This window comes from Lepisosteus platostomus, chromosome 14 (genome assembly GCF_059453375.1).
Source record: "Lepisosteus platostomus isolate fLepPlt1 chromosome 14, fLepPlt1.hap1, whole genome shotgun sequence".
Classification (NCBI taxonomy): domain Eukaryota; kingdom Metazoa; phylum Chordata; class Actinopteri; order Semionotiformes; family Lepisosteidae; genus Lepisosteus; species Lepisosteus platostomus.
Window position 1 is genome coordinate 8,283,018 of NC_142624.1, and position 20,205 is coordinate 8,303,222.

At 38.1% G+C, this 20,205-nt stretch overlaps 1 protein-coding gene across 2 annotated transcripts in view; it reads left to right on the top strand.

Annotated features, from left to right (window-relative positions):
• Nucleotides 1-612: 612 nt before the first annotated feature.
• Nucleotides 613-20,205, top strand: part of aox5 (aldehyde oxidase 5) — a 52,529-nt gene continuing 32,936 nt past the window's right edge. For both annotated transcript variants that reach the window (XM_088606880.1, XM_088606879.1), the window contains exons 1-11: nt 613-724; nt 3,572-3,629; nt 7,010-7,106; nt 9,155-9,263; nt 9,751-9,877; nt 11,355-11,416; nt 11,678-11,761; nt 13,113-13,193; nt 15,210-15,354; nt 19,208-19,300; nt 19,868-20,019. In XM_088606880.1, the coding sequence (XP_088463006.1) occupies nt 674-724; nt 3,572-3,629; nt 7,010-7,106; nt 9,155-9,263; nt 9,751-9,877; nt 11,355-11,416; nt 11,678-11,761; nt 13,113-13,193; nt 15,210-15,354; nt 19,208-19,300; nt 19,868-20,019 (1,059 nt within the window). In that variant the 5' untranslated portion in view covers nt 613-673. The remainder of the gene's footprint in view (nt 725-3,571; nt 3,630-7,009; nt 7,107-9,154; nt 9,264-9,750; nt 9,878-11,354; nt 11,417-11,677; nt 11,762-13,112; nt 13,194-15,209; nt 15,355-19,207; nt 19,301-19,867; nt 20,020-20,205) is intronic.

Genomic DNA, 20,205 nt, shown 5'->3' on the forward strand with positions numbered 1-20,205 from the left:
GTTGGGACACCAGTCTATTGCAGACCACACACACAGACACAGCCAATTAACCTGCCAGTAGGTTCTCAGACTGTAGAAGGTAGACAAAGCATCCAGAGGAAACCCACACAAACACAGAAAGGACATAGAAACTCCACACAGACAGCTCCCCAGATCTGGAATTGAACCTGGGGCCCCAGCACTGCAAACAGCAGTCCAAACTACTGTGCCACCAGGCCCCCCGATTTTGGAATCTTATGATGTATTTTCATGAATGAGTTATATGTCAACTGGGCTAACCTAAATTTCACTTGCCAATTTCTAATCACATTTTGCCAGCAGGGAACACATTCATAGTCTATACCTTTAACAATGCAAGATAAATATACTCAACATTTTGAGAAATTATTCTCAAAAACATTTATTTCAGATTTCACTGATGAAAGGAAAATTCCTTCAAAAGCCATTTCAAAGTATTTGAGTTCCGTGTAATGTCAGAAATGAATCATGTGTGACATAAAGTCACTGTGACAGCTATGTTCTTTTTTATGGCGGTAAACTGATTTTCACGATGTGATGTAGTATCTAATCATGTGACAATGTCTTATTTCAAGATCTGTTGCTGAACCTAAGTAGACTTCCAACAGAAGACCTCTAATCTGGATGGAACTTGGACACATTGATCTGTTTCAGAATGTCTTATTCACAAAGTCCCGAATTAATGTTTTATATCAATGGGAAAAAGGTAAGGTATTTCTGTTGTTGTATTTACTTGCATTTTTAGTATACTTTTTTAATATCTATGTTTGAATATGTTTTCAATCAACAATAGCATTTTTAAGAACATTCTTATAAATTGACAGAATTAATCTCCATAGTCATATGCAGGTTTCAAAGTTGCTCTATTTACCATACTATTATTGGGTGCTTATAGATGCAGCAGTATCTCCATGTAGTGACAATTTTGAGTCTTTTTTACATTTCATTAGTTGACTAGAGATAGACTGTATAACTAATAAGTGTCTGACTAGACTGTAGTGAATATCTGATGAACCATAGACAAAATGTAGATTGTGATTTATTAAACTGAACTTTATATAACTGAATAACAGAAATGGAAAAATAGACAGATGGCATAGTGTTGAATACACATCCAGAAAGAGTATGAGATGTGCAATACCCTAATTAGATCAAATCTAGATTTCTGATGGATGTTGGATTCACCACAATAAAAATATATCTTTGAAAGGACTTGTCTTAAAGAGAGAAATCACAGAACCTGAAAAAAAAATCTATATTCTGTGGAATGGCCTCTTAGTGAAGTTTGTTTTTGGCAAGCTGTTTTACATCACACAACGAGTGGTTCGGTATTGGAACAGTTTACCGTATGGATGTCCAGTCCTTGTTCTGGGGGATCTTGTGTATCTTCCGATCTCTCTGAAGCAGCAGCAGCACCTGCAGACCTGGGAGAAGCTGATAAATCAGTTCAGTTAAAACGGCACCCAGCCGGTTTAGTTTAAGAGCCAAGCTGGAACGAAAACCCGCAGACACACTGGTCCTCCAGCACTAGCATCAGACACCTGATATTTTACTGGATCATGACCTTGGAATCCAGTTGCTGTTCCCCTGGATTGAGAAGAGCCAGCTGAGGCAGGTCAAGCCACCTGGTGACGATGCCCCCAGGTGCCTCTCACTGGAGGTGTACCAGGCAAGGCACAGTCCACTGGGGAGAGTTGCTAGGACCAGACCTTGGACACAATGGGGGGATTATGTCTCTCGGTTGCCCTGGAGGTGCCCGTGAGCCCGCCAGGAGGGGTTACAGAAGATTTCTGGGGAAAGGGAAGTCTGGTCTGCCCTGCTCAGCCTATTCCCACTGAGTATGCAGTTAGAAATGGTTGTATTTAATTAGTTTTGAACCAAATACTGGGATAATTCAAGGTTGGGTGAAAAGCCCCTTTAAATACAGGACTTAAGGGTGTTCCGCAGGACCCAGCTATCTATTTTGATATTTGTTTGTTTTTTAACTGATTTTTATTGCAGTTCCAAAACAGAACAGAAATTGCCCAACTCCACTGTAGAACAGTACAGCACATAAAAAAAATGGAAAAAGCGGATTATTGCACATTTTCTTGCACTGGGTTCTGGTTCTGGGTTCGATTAGAGATTGGATTGTTTTACACAGCTGGCATCTTTTTTCAGAGTCATTAGACTCACACCATATCATAATCCAATTTTTCTTGCGTGAATGGAAACATTCAGCACATTCAGCTCACGCTTTTACTCCAGCAACCACAAATTCCATCACAAATTAATCTTAATCCACATCTCTCATGCCATTGTATCAGCTGACAGTCAGCTGGATCCAAAACTCCACAATCTGAGCTCACCAGGGATTTCTAGGTTATAAAAGTGACTTTGATGTGTTGCTGTATTACAGACCACAAGACCTATGATAACACTGAGCTGGTCACTGCGTCCTTCTAAACAGGAATTGAAATCTTTTAAAAAATGGATTAATTTCACAATCACTTATTTTTCTTTTTCTAAAGTCTATCAATAATCAATTTATCATTGATCAACCTCCCTTGGGATAAAACTAAAATGGCTCTGACCTTTTATTTTTCTAGTTCACAGACAAAATCTCAGAGAATCTCTCAGAGCCATTTGCAGCCATATAATTTTATTTTGATATTGTATTTTTTAGCTATTTTAATGTATTCCTTTTTGTAATAGAATCTGCAATAGGGCAGGGTTGTATTATTGTGAAAGGTATGCTGTTAACTTAGAACCATTTTCAAATTAATTGAACATTAAGCAGAAAATGTATCCTCTTATTATTCCAAAACCAGGCCCTGAAATGTACTGGTAAAATTAGTAAGACTCGTAAAAATGTGCATTGACGGATTTTCAAAGCCCACAAATAGTATTTAGTTAATTAAAAAAGAAACTCTCCTTTAAGATCACATCAGTAATATGAATGACTCAGCAAAGAGAGCTGTTTCTCAAAGAGACAGGTTTTTGGAAAAGCAAGTCAAATAGTCATTTTTAACAAATTTATTTTTTCACATTAGCAGTGGAGACATGCTCTCCTCTGAAATGAATTAACAACTGCTACCCACAATACTGCTTTACCCCCTTTAAGTTTTCTTTTTCTTTTACTGCATTGTAGTTTTGTTTGATTTCACATGGAAAGACATGATACTATAATCAGACTCTGGGAAATAAAATTCCTTTCTCAACAAAACCTTTTACACTCTGGAAAGTTTCTAAGATGACAGAGTAAAATGTGTTCCAACAGCCAGTATCTATAAAAGCATAAACAGTGGATTCTTTGTCTATTGTTTATATTCTGAGGATTTTTATGTGTGAGAAAGAATTTTTTAACAAAAGAAGGATGAAATTTGCTCGAAGGAATATGACGATGAAGCATCGCCATGACGATGATTTCACAGCAGGAAGTTGTATAAAATATCTTACTGTGAGTTTACGTTTCAAAATACCTTAATCTAAATCAGGAAAGTTAAGATTATGGAACATTCATATTGAAATTATTAAGCAGGCCTTTAAATATTTAATTAATTTGATTTTTCAGATTACAGAGAAGAATGTGGACCCTGAAGAGATGCTTTTAACGTACCTTAGGAAAAAAGGTATGGTGTCTTGGGTGTGAAAGGAAAAAATAAATATATAAAGTATGCCACAAAAATGATAAATGTGTCTTATCTTCCAAGCTCTGTGTCATAATTTGTTTTATTAATGGCAGCCTATAAGACTCCATTCAGCCAAGGTCACGTATTGCTGCATGGGGTTGGAGCAGTTTAGTAGATATGTCTTCAGACATAAAATTGATCGTTGTGAGTCTTGGGTTCAAGTCCCTGCTGCAGAAACTGAGTGAGGAACTTTAGCCCAGCAGTACAGTCCAGCTTTATAAATGAGGACCATCAGTTGTGATGGACAAACACAAGGATACAAGGATAAGCTCTGGTTCAAGGAGCTGCTGTGGCTCTGGAATAAACTTCACTGTATAAGTGACAGCATTTAAAAATGCAAAACAAACACCTAACTGAAAAAAACAAACTGTCACGTAGTGCTGTGAGGCTTGTAACAAGTACTGTTCAGAAACTTTGCTGTAATGTATAAGGTCAGTTGTAAAAAAATAGTATACAGTACAGTACTTGTCATTAATTATATAACTGCATACATCCCAATAATCACCAATTGGGTTGTTTTCTGTTTATTTTCTACAATTTTGTTGTTGAGCTAAGAGCCTTTAAAGTATTTGCCAGTTCCAAAACACACATTGAATTACTAAGTGCCACTGGAAATAAAAACTTTATAAGTTGCTTTTTTGCATTCTGAATTATATGCAGTTCATATATTGCATCAGTGGTTTTATGTGCTAAGTACATTGTTGACATAAGGGAAACTGTATGGAGCAGAAAACTGAGGGAAGATTATTAAGGATGCATTTTCACTTGTGCCTAAAACATAATATCACAGTACTAGAGGGACCATTTTCTCTTTTTCTAAGATTGATTTGCAATACAGTACATAACGAATGATGGTATAGCTCAATTAGTATTTAGTTTCTTTCTGTAATCTATACAGACAAACATTCCAGGATTTTAATAGTGAAGAGGGCATGTCCACAGTAATGTACAATTTACAAGAACTATACTGAACAAATACGCATGTACTTCACTATTCACTATAAAAATGTTTCAATGTTTGCGTCATTTGTTTTCAGCTAAGCCTTCTGTATATATCTGCCCCTTTCTTTCTGTACAATTCAAAAGGCTGCTGTGATGTAATGTACAGTGTCCTTAGCAACACTTCAATGATATATTTATTGGTTAGCTCAGCATCGCTAAAAAACTGAGAAATGACCTCAACCATGTACAATATTAGACATCTTAAACCTGTTTATGGACATGTTGTCATGGCAAATCTTCAATACAAAAGAATAAGCATCCGCATACCTCTATTTATGATGTTAGGTAATTGCAGCTTCAAAACATTTTAAGTACTTTAAGTAGAAACCATTTTAAGTACTTGAAAGTAAAGTCAAGAAAAGTAAAGAAATATTGAAAAACTGGTTCTTTGATGCAGTAGTAGTGACATTTTGAAAGCTGACAAGCTTTCATGTTTTGGGTCTATCTTGTTTATATTTATATTTGTCAATAATTTTTAAAAAGGGGGAACAGGACGAGGCATAAATTGTTTCATTTGTATCATCTGGAAGAACATCAATAGAGGGAACCATCATAAACTGATTTTAACTTACATTTAATTGTTACTACGTAAGTAATCTGTAAATGTGAATGAAGTGAATAGGGACTAAAGGTCTTTAAATTGAGTTATAGTCTAAAATATGTTTTATGTTAGAAGTCAAATTGTTTTGAAAATATGACTCATTGTTTTGGAAAAATGGGTGACCTGGTAATCTGTAATCCTGGGTTCAATTTCTGGGGTTCTATCTGTTTGGAGTTTGTATGTTCTCCTTGTGTCTGCAGGGGTTTTCTTCAGGTGCTCCGATTTCCTCCCACAGTCCAAAGACATACTGGCAGGTTAATTGGTTTCTGGGAAAAATGGCCCTGGTGTAAATCCCTGTGTCTGTGTTGAGCCGTGAGATGGACTAGTGTCCCATCCAGGCTGTTTCCTGTCTTGCACCCTTTGCTTGCCTGGATAGGGTTCAGAAATCCTCCAAATTTAAATTGGATGAAGTGGTTAGATGGCTTGGATTATCACTTAACGGTATACTGTAGCTGTGGGGTAAAATGGGTAGGAAAGATAAAATTTTTACTTAAAAAAGCCTTTTTTTTGCCTCATTATTTCTCCCATTGACATTTTTAACATTTTTGTTCTGTATACCCACGAATGGACAGATAATCTATTAAGTATTAATTGTATCTGACTTGAATGAATGAGTTAAAAATGACAATACAGATGCAGAGAATAAAAACAAAACACAAAACCTTTCTAAAAAAATAAGTTGTCACCTTAGCTTTAAAAGTGTCCAGCGTTCCTGATTTCTTTTGGGATGGTACTCTCAAAGCTTTGGAGATTAACACAAGGCTCTGTCTCACATAGAGTGTATGTAGACAGACAGTTGGAACAGAAAATAAACTAGAATTAGATGAGTGAAGGTCATGTAGAGGAGAGTAAACAGATAACATATCAATTAGATACTGAAGTGGTTCACCTTAGAGCCTTTAATACAGGGATTACATTGTGACGGAAATCTGACAGGACGACGACTTCAGAACATGAGTGATATTAACATTTGTCTCTCATTGTCCTAGCTGCCAAATTCTGAACTTCCTGTAACTTTCTTAGTGTAGTTTCACTGGCTCCTGCAAGCAGCATGTTTCAATAATCAATCCTTGAAAAAAACAGACACACGAACCACGGTTCCGCTACAACAGACACATACATCAGGGGATGTAGCCTTTATTTTATCCATGTAACCTTAAATAAGACTAGCTTACCTTAAAGATAATTTATGTATTTGTTTAGTGAGCTACTTGTTGCCTCAGCCCTTTATTCTGTATAATGTACTTTATTTCTATATTTATATCACATGCATTTTCATATCACAGCCAAAACACCATTAATCAGATGATCAGGCATTATCAGCAATAACCCAGCTAAGATTAGTAATACTCAGGGTTCTTGTGATGAAAAATAAAAGGTTAATAGTTGTTTAGCAGTAGCTCTATCTCTCTAGGAAAATTGATTAATGGATAATTTCACCGTGCCACTGGACTTAAGGATAGTTTCATTTTAGATCTTTTGGTTTCACAGGGTCAGGCTAGATGTGCGTCCTTTATATTGCAAAACTTCAAGAACTTATGTTCTTCCAAGTTTTTGATGAATGTTGCAAGTGCTTTTTGGGTTTGTGCTTACCTGACATTTTCAACAACCTTGAAGATGTTTATAGTGGGCATCCCACTGTCTTCCTAACGGCAATGGAGTATAAGGTACAAGTTAATTCTAATAGTTTCTTTCTGCTTTTGCTTTTGCTGTGCAGTACGTCTCACTGGGACCAAGTATGCCTGCGGCACTGGAGGTTGTGGAGCCTGCACTGTGATGATCTCCAGATATAACCCCTTCCAGGACCAAGTGCTGTATCCTCTCTCACAAACTGCAGCATCAGATACCCGAGCTTGTACACCATAAACAGGCGAGTGCAGCAAAGATTGTATATTGTCAGGAATAAATTATACAGTAATTTTCCACCGTATGAGCAATCACTACACACAAGTTCATTACTTCAGTTACTTTTATTTCATTTTTCATTTACATTCCTACTTGTTTTTTTTTTTAGATTTTCTAACTCTTATTTTTACGCTCTGTTAAAGCATTGCAGAGATTCCTCTTTTCTCACATCTTCTCGGATGAGGAATTTACCTTTTTTTGACAGTACATTTTAACTTTTTTTATAATAAAGCCTTGTGTTTGTTAAGTGCTTACAGTACTGGATGTTCCTTATGTTTATGCATTTGTTAATGACAATAACGGTGTAACTACTGTACCATAAATGAGCAGGAGTGTTATTGTTTTCCTGTGTATTGTTTATGCATCAGCTAATGACTTAAAGCACATTACTCAACTAATTTTTGGGGAATGTTATTGTTTTCTGTGCTGTATTGGGTGTTTGAGGGAACACTTTTGAGTTCTGAAATCAATTGGAGATTATACCATGGGAAGTAATGGGAATTTAATTTCTGTCACGAGCTTTTACTTAGGGAGGCATGGTGGTGCAGTATCTAGCTGCCTCGTGGTGTTGCAGTCCTGGGTTCAGTTCCTGGGGTGCTATTTGTGTGGAGTTTGTTTGTCTTCCTTGTGTTGGTGTGGGTTTCCTCCAGAGGCTCTGGCTTCCTCCCACAGTCCAAAGACATACCGGTAGGTTAATTGGTGTGATTGTGTGAGTGTCTGTGTCTCTGTGTGCCCTGTGATGGACTGGTGTCCCATCCAGGGGAGTGTCCCACCTTGTGCCTGTTGCTTCCCAGGTAAAGCTCTAGGCCACTGTGACCCTGAACTGTGTAAGCAGTTACTGAACTGAATATGATAAAGAGGTTAGAAAATGGGCTATGGAGTTTTCGCTTTAAGAGCACCTTTCAAAAAATGAATTAAGCTTATTAAATGAGGGATTACTGTATTTTGGCTAGAGAAATGGGTAATTTCTATAAGAGCCTTCAGGGAGAAGAGCATGAATACAGTGGCCTGTGTTATAAGAAACAGAGCTTTTCCTAGAGGACACAAAAATGTTACAAGGCCTTCCAGATTTTTCAATACAAACTTATAATTACATAATTATTCACTTAACTGGTTTAATCATTTTCCAGGGCCAAATGCAGATAACAATTTGGAAAGACCTAAAAAATTCTGTGGCAATAGGTCAAATACATAAATTTTTCCCTTGAAAATAGATATAAACCCATTTTGTGTGATAGTAGGAGGTTTGGCTGTGAGTTTAATCCCCATTGTTACTAGCTCTTGTAAACTTGAAATTTCTGTAAAGAATTTAGGTCTATTTGGCAGAGACAGTAGGATATTTTTTATTTTGTATCAAAGAGTATTTTTTCAACTTTATATTGAGAAAAGCTCTTGATGTGTTTCAAGAAGCATGGATCACAATATTTAAAATTTAGGCATTCAGTTACCTTAAAATTTCTGTCTAATAAGCACAAATGGAGTATCCAGCACTTGCTAAACAGTTGTCATAATGTACCATGAGTTGAGTTAGTTATGTATTGTAAACTTTACATAGTTTTAAAGAAGGATACCAGCATTCAAAATCTTGAATAATTTAAATAATCTAGTTCATTTTTATTTATTTTAATCATTTAAAAGTATGCTGTTATGACCTTTTCAAAGCTGAAGAACTTTGTTATTAGTTTTGTTACACCTGAAGCTTGTTTTTTTTCTATTGACCACATTGAAAATGAACTTTTTATTGTCAACTATTTGATAGTTAAGCATAAATGCTAGGATCAAGTTTATTAAATGGGATACTGGACAGTAGTTCAGTGGTATATTAATCAGCAAAATACACAGTAGGACTGACAAAAATGGATTCACTCCTGATTCTGTACTAATTCTTCTCAATGCATTTAGACAGCTTCCACCAAATGTTCCCTTTATTGTATCCATCCTTGACTATGCGTGCAAGCCACTTCTCAGTGAATGCCTGTCTTGTCCCTATCTGCTCTCTGCACGGAGCTGCCGTCACCACAGCGGAAGGTATTGGGAGCACCAAGACCAAGCTGCACCCAGTGCAGGTACAGTATGACACTCACCCCATCGGTTGAACCTCTTGTTCGGTAACCTGCGTGCTCTAGTAAAGGAAATGTGACTTTGAAACTTTCTCATTGCCAGACTAAATACTGATCTCTTAAAACCAACCACAAAACACAATAGGGCCTTGAGAACTTTGGTCCCCTTTAGCGTCTTTCTAGTGCCTTTCAGTCTAATAAAGTTTATTCTGATATACTGTATATTCACACCCAGGAAGCAGCTTGGTCTTTGTTCGGTTCTTGTTCTGTGTCCAAGAAACCAAATGAAAGAGGGTCATAGATGGTGATGTTCTTGGTTGAGGTAGGCTTATTTTCAAGTAGGAACAGGTAAAGGTTCATTCCATGCTGAAATGTAAAGAGACACAAGGTTTCAGCTGTGGAGCCCTCTTCAGCTGTGTTTTTTTTTTCTTCTTACTGCTTTGTTTGAAGTTATATCTCCACCGTTGTTCTGGATTGGGGTCTGTCTCTACAGGAGCGGATTGCGAAGGCCCACGGCTCTCAGTGTGGGTTCTGTACCCCCGGCATGGTGATGTCAATGTACACCCTGCTGAGGAACATTCCAGAACCCACCATGGAGGACATTCGGGAGGCTCTGACTGGTAAAGCTGTTTCTCACAGCCGACAGGAAGGGATGCCAGGAACAAGGACAGATGTGCTGATAATAGCAATCATTCACGACTCACCCACCCGGTTGCTTAGCTACCTTTTTAACCAGACACACGCATAATGTCCCTTTGAATTGAGAGCTTGACAAATGCTTCAAAACATCAAAGGATGTTCTGTGGCACAGCAGAAGGAAAAAGCATGTAGTTAGCATAATTTAATAACAGTAAGGTAGACTGCAGTATAGCACTAAAAGAAAAAAAGATTTATAGTACACGTAAAGCAAGGAAAGGTCTTGTGGTTTGTGATAATGTAACACATCCCAGCCGCTGTTCCACTCCAGGAAATGACTCAAGTCTTGTACAGGTCTATTTCCTGATTCTTCTCACTGCAATCATTGTTGGTGGTAGGCACTGTAGGTGGGGTGTAGGTGTTATTGTCTCACCACAATTGCAGGGATATGGAACAAAATCCCTGAATTTCTTCAGAAACCCTAATCACAATCATTGACATGAGAAGACAATCTGAGATAAGGAGCCAAACCATTTTTATGACTTTTAATGACACTACATTTTAGATAATATAAACAAAATATAGACTGATTAAATAAATATGTGGGCAATAATTAGTATCCAGTGCATTACAGGTATACTATAGTGCTGGTTTATGTGTTCATATTTTGAACTGAATGATTGATTAATTAATGTTCTCCTTTTTGAGAGTTGTATCTTATCATGGATCACTGAAAAATACCGCATATTTCTTTTGTTGAATTCGGGGAACGTTTAAGAGAAATTACTGTTTACATTTGACTTAAAAGCCATTCCCAAAATGTAGCTCTTTTGTAAATCATCTGCCAGAATAATTTTATATAGTGGTTTTAAAAGCAATCATCTCAAGTAATGCTGGACTGCAATCCATTTAGATTGTATGATTTATCATTGTAATGTGTGAGCCTTGTCTTGTGAGCCTGGATCTGGAATTTTAATAGGTTTTGAATCTTGCTTTGGTAATTGTTTCATGTGATACTATTGTATTTGTGTCCACTTGTAGTCAGTTCATTCATTGTTAGTCATTATGGTTACTTATTAACTAAAATCCTTACTCCTACTTCTATTATTAATAATATGATTTTTTCCCATTTTCACTCATAACTACATCTTTAAACCATCTGGTTCCAAATAGAAAAGTGTGACAAAATGGCTCATTGAGTGCAAGGAATAGAATATTGGTGGTGTCTTTATGGCGGTCAGGAGGTTTCAAAGAGAGGTATCTTCTCCAGCTAAAGGTGTTGTTTCATGTTTTCATATATCCTGACTACCATAACTTTAGTGTAGTAGCAACTAGTGCATCTCTTTTACATCAGGCATCCTTATCGCACCAGCATAATTGAGTTTTCTAGCTTGTAACACCTGAAGAAGGCTCCACAACCAAAATGTTGGCACTAGGATCTTCCTCTTCTCTTTCTTTTAGGGAACCTCTGTCGGTGTACCGGATACAGGCCCATAATAGATGGATTTAAAACCTTCTGTGGTGTGAGTATTGCCTGAAATAATTGGTAACACAAAACTGACCAATTATTTGATGAAGATGGCTACTTTTTGTGTTGTAAGCATTCAGATAGTGGCAAAGCACTGAGTCTGTAAATCTTCTGCAGTCTGATTATAGTTTAATCAGAAGGCAGGAACATTTAAAAAAAAATAATCTAATCAAATATAATAATCTAGTGTAATTTAAAACTACATTGCTGGATATGGAGCCCGTATAAATCTCATTTTAATTTTCTTTATCTTCAGGCATCAGGATGCTGCCAGGATGAAGAAAGCACTACAGACTGCTGTCTGGATCAGGGGCCAAACCTAAACCAGATGGACAGTGATGTAAGTCAGATAAGAACATAAGAGCATTCAGTAGAACACAAGAATGATAGTAAAGAGGGGCCTGCCATCTAGCTTTTTAAGTTTTTTAAGTCACTAATTAATCCATGGAACTCTTCCAGCTGTTTTCTCAAAAACCTAGGGTACCATCTTCAATAACATTCTATTTGCCTTTTGTATTGCTTGCCCAAAGAAACTAGAAGATAAAAATTATGTCCACATGTAAAAAATTATTGTAAGTAGCCTCTTCATTGCTTAGTAATTGCCATATTATATTTGTTATGTTATGTTTTTGCTACCTACAGTACATGCAACACCATATTCTTGTTTACATTAAATATAATTTGTCAGATGTTTGGCCCTTCTTGAATTTTTAGTTTTTTTTGCAGTTTTAATAGTGTATGTCCTGTTAGTGCATTAAAAAGAGTGAGAAAGTTCAATTTAGACTCAAACAGAGAAGTCATTATGCACAGACTCTGACTTACAGGTAGGTCAGATATTGGAGCTGACACTTTGAAGATTCAGTTATTTTCTGTTGTGTCTACGAAAGTCAAACGGTATTATTTCTTCGATGAGGTGAAATTCCAATTGAGAGCTCGGCAAAAAATGTCTCTTGTTACAGAGCAAGTCTTGAGCAGAATGCTGTTGACTTCGGTTGCCCTGCTTGCCAGTTACTTTCGGCTAACTTTGTTCCAGGTGGAGCTCACACAGCAGTTGTTGCAGTCATGTGATTAGTTACTTGTCAGGTTGCCATGGTTGGTGACAACTGGTTGTCCAGCACCTGTTACATCTGCATGGGTGGTGATTGGTCGTGATGTCATCAGGTGTAGTGGCCTCCCACAGATATTTTTAGCCTTGTCAGTGACTTTATGAGAGGTGAACTTCTGCCAGAGTTTGAGCGCAGATGTTTCTCACTCTTGGGGTTGTAGATTGAGGCATAGATACAGGGAGTTCATGAATGGAGGAGTCATAATGGACCCAATTTATGTTGCTGCCTCACAGCACTGGAGCCCTGGGTTCGACTGTGAACCTGGGATGCTATCTGTGTGGAGTTTGTATGTTCTCCTAGTGATCACGTGGAGTTCCTCCGGGTGCTCCAGTGTCCTCCCATGGTCCAAAGACATTCTGGTCGGTTCATTTGGCTTCTGGGAAACTTGGCAATGGTGTGAGTGCGTATGTGTGTCTGTGTGTGTCCTGCAATGGACAGGCATCCTGTCCAGGGGTGTAACCTGCCTTGTGCCCATCACTTGGTAGGGATGGACTCTGGCTACCCCACAACCTGAACTGGAAGAAGTGGTTATAAAACAGATGACATTTTAGAAACCCTAACACTTAAAGTGAATGTTTTTGACAGGTGTCCAATGAATTATTCAGAATGAATGATGTCTTACCTCTGGACCCTACCCAGGACCTCATCTTTCCTCCCGAGCTGATGGTAAACTGAATAACTCGCACTGTCCCCATGTTCCAAGAGTGGCATTATTATTTTTTGACAAACTGTCAAACATAACATGCATAAAGGTAGAGACATTTCAAACCTAATGTACACACAAGGTCACAAACATACCCATCCTGTTAGGTTAGAATTGTAACAGTTAGAATGTTTACAGAACAAGAACCACCCACTTTCTCTCGGGAAGACCCAGAAGACTTTATTTATTTGTCGTTGTTTGGCAACAGTTCTGTTGCTATGTCTTTATCCTCGTTGAACCATCAAACGTACAACATTTGTTTAATGTAGAGTGACTGAACATGTCACATCTTGCATGACAATGAAGTATTAAAAGAAATACATCTTATACACCAGAGAAACCAATTTAAATAACAAAAATGTACAAATCAGAGGAGGCCATTTTCTAATCTGTTAGGTTTTCAGCTGTCAGATAATTGATATTAGAAGCTTATCCAGATGTTTATTGTAAGAAGCCAGGGAATCAGCTCCAATTATCTACTTTTATTAGTTTTATTAGTTCTTTTATTTTTTTTATTAGTTCTAAAAACACATCAGAAGTACTTCATGTTTTACTGTTGATCCTGAAAGAGGTCATTTGGGTTGCCTTGGAGATTAGAGGACTTGATTGCCAATATCTTTAAGGATTTTGAGTGCTCAAATCAGGTCATCTTGTAACTTTAACATAGTAAAATTCTTGACTTTATATCTGCCATGATATAAAGTCATGGAAATGTGCCATTTTCTTCACAAGACCTCTTAATTTGATAGTTTTGGTGTCCCCGAAGGTATAAGACTTTGTTTTTGATGAGAAATATAGCGTCAATGACAGAAGAGGAACACAGAATTCAAATCTACAAGATTTTCAACAGTAATAAGGGCTTAAAAAGAATTGTATAAAAGAGAAAGAAAGCATACTTATACCAAACCACTATTTCCATCTTAATACAAATATGCTTTACAATGTCACTATAGAATACTGTAACGCATACGGCCTCCATTGCTTATGAGAGCCGGCTTACCAGCACGGTGACGTCACCGCCCTTCCCTGTGAATAGCGGGGACTGCAGCCGCCGGGCTGAAGGGAAATTTCCCTTTAGCTCAACTGGCTGGGTCCCTGTTGAATGATGCCAGAGGCCTGGGTTTGAGTCCCCAAGGGTGGGGGAATGACCTGAGGCAGCAGTGGCGAGGGTGCCCATGTGAACCCCGAAGCATTACAATACATTTCACTATAGTTGCATTGGAGCAATTTCAATAATAACAATTGCTTCTATGGATGAATAACAGAACAACCCAAATCTGAAAGGGAGACATGCTTACTCAGTGGTGGCTCTGTGGCTAAGGATCTGCACCTGTGATTGGAAGGTTGCTGGTTCAAATGCTGTGGCTGGCAGAGGAATCCTACTCTGTTGGGCCCCTGAGCAAGGCCCTTAACCCTAACTGCTCCAGGGGTGCTGTACAATGGCAGACCCTGCGCTCTGACCCCAAGCTTCTCTCCCTGTCTGTGTCTGTGTCTCCATGGAGAAAAAGCTGGGGTATGTGAAAAGATGAATTCCTAATGCAAGAAATTGTATAGGGCTAATAAAGAAACATTATCATTATCACATTATAAAAGAACTTTGCAGACTGTGGAGTGAACATAGAGCAAATGGGTTGAGGCCTGCCTTTTTCTCAAGGTGTCTCAATATTACAGAACTGAAGAAGCTTTTCTGAGTGAAAAAAAACAGATAAAAATGACATGCTTGCTCTCTGCCACATATGTAAAAGACAGTATGTAAAATAAATTTTACATGCAGTTATATCACAATGATTATCTTTCTTACAACTTACTTCCAGTTCCTAGTAGCTGTCTGAAGTGTATTGTCATGTATGTTAACAGATATGCCTTTGCAGTAGTTTTCTTTCTTGTGAAGAGATTTAGGTCAGAGGTTAGTGCTGGAACAATGGAATGAGTGGTTCATGGAGACATAAATTGCACATATACTTCTTTCTATCCAACAGCTAATGGCCAAAAAACAAGGTGCCCAGCCACTGTGTTTCCAAGGTAACAGAATTCGGTGGATTTCCCCAGTGGATCTTGCAGACCTTCTAGAGCTTAAATCCTTGTATCCTGATGCTCCTCTAGTGATTGGAAACACAACTGTTGGTGGGTGTAAAATGATTTGTACTCTGTTGTGTCTTCTGTTTATCTTTTACATATAGATAGAGCTAACGAACCAACCATGCTCTTTACGAAAACTACTGACAGCTAATGTATCTCCGGTCTATTCAAAATAGAGCTCCAGCTGACTGCACAGTCATTCAGTTACAGTATATAACCACCTCTGGAGTGGCGAAAACTGGGTTTGAACAGCATATTGAGTGATTGAGTGATTAGTTAACCATCATTAAGATGGGGGACCTTTTTATAAGCTGATTTAGGATCAACCATTGTACTTGTGCTCCAGTAGCTGTCCCTTCACACAGGGAGGTTTGATGCCAACCCACCATTTTATATTTTCAGCAATGATAGTTCACAAGGGTGGCATGGTGGCACAGTGGTTAACATTGCTACCTTGGAGGGCTTGGCCCCTGGGTATAAATTGGGTTCAGTTTGTACGTTCTCCCTGTGTTCACATGGGTTTCTTTCAGGTGACCTTTCAACGACCCTGAATTAGATGAAGCAGATCCAAATTGAATGGATAATTCACCAATATAATTCATGTACAATGGCCTGGTAGTAATATCATTCTAGTTATTTTATAACATATCAGCTAAAATGATGGCAGAGGTATGCACAGTGAAGATCTTGAACTGAAAGGTTAGTGTGTCACATACTGTAGTTGCCATTTTAGTTTGTCTCCCAGCCGTTGGTGCAATAGTTGTATTTGCGTTGGAGCCATTGCACCAGCAAAGTCTGAACTGTATTTTCACTGGGGTCTGAGGCAGTATTGACCGTAGCACAAATATAGAGCTGGAGCTAACCATGTCCTACAACTCAAGACTGGTTGCCCTGGATGGGAGACCTCCTGGGAAAGACTAAGATTGCTGCTGGAAGAGGTGTTAGTGGGACCAGTAGGAGGTGCTCACTCTGCAGTCTGTGTGAGTCCTGATGCCCCAGAATAGTGACGGGGACACCCTACTGGAAAAAGGTGTTGAAGTCCGAAGTCCTGGCTTTCTGTGGTCATTAATCAATCATGGTCTGCCGTCGCATCACCCAGGTGGGGGCTGCACATTGGTGGTGGAGGGGAGTCCCCATTACCTGTAAAGTAAAGTTAAGTGGAGTGTGGCTATATTCTTGTCTCTGTATAAATAAGCCGCTGCTGCTATGTCCAGAAACTTTCCCAGATTCAGCTTAAGTTTTAAATCTCAAAGAATATTTACTTTTGACAGCATACTCTGTCACCATTATAAGTTTTATGTTTTGGAATCCGAGGTCCTTACTTATCTTGTGCTGCTTACTGCTCTAGCAGAAAAATAATTTTAATCCTCAATTCGTATAAATCACGGTCACTCCTTTCCCAGCTTTTGAAATCTTGATTAAGTTCAAGTTTCATGGTGGTCAAGCTATTTGGTTTGTTTTGCAGAATTTTTATATCTGCTTTATATTACAAGAATGCCTTGTGTTTGTGAGGGAAATGCATTAAATCTTTCATATGGAATATATATAGAATGTTTTCCTTGGTTTATAAACTCAGTAGTCTTTGCACATTGCTGTCATTATCATTATAACAATAAACCCCCTATCACTAAAACATTACAAATGTTTGTAGACTATAAAAAGCTACATGTTTGAAACAAAAACAACCACAGAGATATTTTATCTGAGTCAGTAAGGTGATGTTGAATGTTCAAACATTATAGGGTGCGTTTTTTAAAATTACTGTACAGTACTAATAGTGCATTTTATTAGTGAACTTTGTACTACACTGTCTTGCAAAAGTAACCAGACTCTGGCACAGTTAATTTTCACGTTTTGTTGCTTTTAAGCTTGCAGTCATGACACTGAGGTAAAAATTCATGTTTATAATATACTGTACACAAGCTACTCCAAACATTCAAAACAAAAACTAAAAATAAAGAAGTAAAAAAATAATTTATATTAAAAGACAAATGAAAAAGTCTTGACTGCACAAGTACTCAAACCATTTGCTGTTGCAAATCTAAATTTAGTTTTTGCTCACAAAATTACCTTAAGAACCCACACAATCATTTTAGAGGCCTCTGACTGTGTGCCATAATAGTAATTTTCAGGATTTCAGAATTTTTCTTTGTGAGTCTTAGTCAGGTAGTGAATTTCCAGCAAGCACTTAACCATGTGAGATAAGGAAGTTTCAAAGCAAGGTAAAGATAAAAACGTTGAAAGTATCAAAGTCTCTGAATATCTCTGAGAACACAGTCTACTCAATCATTAAGAAATGGAAAATGCATCAGACCACCCAGACACTGCCTAAATTAGGCTGTCCTGATAAACTGAGCAACTGGGAAAGATGGAAACTGGTTAGCAATGCCATAACGAGGCCAATTTCAACTTTGAAAGAACTACACAAAGTTCAATGGCTAAGACAGGAGAAAATGTCCATTAGTCAACAATATCATATGCACTCCATAAAGCTGGGCTGTATGGCAGAGGGTCAAACCCATTTCAAATCCTGCATGGAGTGTACAAAACACCTGGCCAATGCCAGCCCTACTGTCAAGTGGTAACATAATGTTAAAGTAATAATAATAATTGCTTACACTTATATAGCCCTTTTCTGGACACTCCACTCAAAGCACATTACAGGTAATGAGGACTCCCCTCCACCATCACCAACGTGCAGCATCCACCTGGATGATACGACGGCAGCCGTAGTGCACCAGAACATGCACCACACACCAGCTATCAGTGGAGAGGAGAGCAGAGTAATGAAGCCACTTCATAGATGGGTATTATTAGGAGGCCATAATTGGTAATGATCAATGGGAAATTTGGCCAGGACACCGGGGTAACACCCCTACTCTTTCCAAGAAACACCCTGGGGACCACAGAGAGTCAGGACCTCGGTTTTACGTCTCATCCGAAGGACAGTGCCTGCTTACAGTATAGTGTCCCCGTCACTATACTGGGGCATTAGGACCCACATGGACCGCAGGGTGAGCACCCCCTGCTGGCCCCACTAACACCTCTTCCAGCAGCAACCTTAGTTTTTCCCAGGATGTCTCCAATTCAGGTACTGACCAGGCTCACACCTACTTAGTTTCAGTGGGTTGCCAGTTGTGAGTTGCAGAGTGATATGGCTGCTTTTCATCAGCATGGATCTCATGATTGAGGGGAATATAGATGGAGCAAAATGCAGGCAAGTTTTAGAAGAAATCCTGCCTCAGTCTCTTGAAGACATAAAACACAATTGAAAGTTAACCTTTCACCATGACTATGACTTAATGTGCAAGGACATAAGGTAGCTGAACTGGAGTGGCTTAAGAATAAAAAAGTGAATATCTTTTAATTCCATCAGCAACCCATGGAAAAACCTGAAAACTGTTGACTATAAGCAGTTTTCAATCAATTTGAGAGAGCCTGAAGAAATTTGCAAAGAACAGGCAAATATTGCACCAAGATGGTGTGCAAAGTTGACAAAATGTTGACAAAAAGAGCAGAGGCTTTAACTGCTGCAGAAGGTGCTAACATCCAATATTCATGCATCTGAATCCATTTGCGATCAATGTATTTAAGTTTTTTCTCTTCAGCTTTTGCTGACATTAACTGTAACTTACCCTTAGACATCCTCAGTTTGAGCAGGACTTTAATAAAATATTAAGCTTAAAAATGTGCATGCATCGATTTGTAATATCATGAAGCAGGACAGTATAGAGGCTGAATACTTTTGCAAAGCACCATATTTTGCCCTGTTTATTTCTAAGACTGCTATTATTTCTAAAAGACCATTTATTTCTAGAGGATTGATAAAAATGCACTGAAAGGACACACATGGGACATCTGGATTTTGTGAAAAGCCTGTATGTTTTATTTTCAACAGGGTTGAATGTGAAACTGAAAGGGGTTTTTCACCCTTTGATAATTGCTCCAGGCAGGATTGCAGAGCTCAATATGATAAAGGAGGGAAAATATGGTAAGTTCAAAACCGTTTTCTAAGACACAAAGGAGCTTGAACCTCAAAAGGAAAGTTCCAAAAAAATACATTTTTATACTACGAGGCACAAGAAACTAAGAGGCAAGCAATAGTATTTTTACTTTTCCCAAGAGTGGCTATGAGACCTTTAAACAAATATACTTATATAAGGAGCAGAATTTATAATGTAATATGCCCTTTCTATTGTACTTTATGCAATAATGGAAAAAATTCAAGAAGTACAGTAATGTATACCTGAAATTGGTTCCTCAACATTTGCTTGAGTCTTTACTGTTTCTTTCTGCATGAAAATCTCCCCAATTGCTTTATCGTAGGAAAATAAAATTCCTATTTCCTAGCAGTTTAATCCATTTTAGATTTTATGACCTGCAGCCAAATGCTGGATATCACAAGCTTAACATCTGGGTGATTGTGGATTGGGAACAATACAATATGATAATCTTACTACTCCCCTTGTGTTGCCCTGCAGTACAGTATGTACACAAAAAAGGGTGCAGGATATGTCAGCTATATTCAATAGTGTAACTCATGCTGTGTTTTTTAAAGGGCTAACATTCGGAGCTGCGTGCAGTCTCTCTGCCATGAAAGATGAGCTAAAGAGAGCGGTATCTGAATTGGCAGAAGAGAAGACGAAGGTCTTTCAGGCTCTATTACAGACACTCAGTTGTCTGGCTGGGAAACAGATACGCAATATGGCAGTAAGTTTCTCTGCAGTGTTCCCGTTCCTGGCTCTAATATTCTAAAATTAGCCATTGCCTTCAAAGTAGCTGTTTTTAGCAGCAGTCATTATTGAGAAATGTGGATTGAATCCAAAATTGAATAGTGTTACTTTTAAACTGGGCTCTTGATTTCAGTCTGGATACAGGCTCACAAAAGGCCTTAAT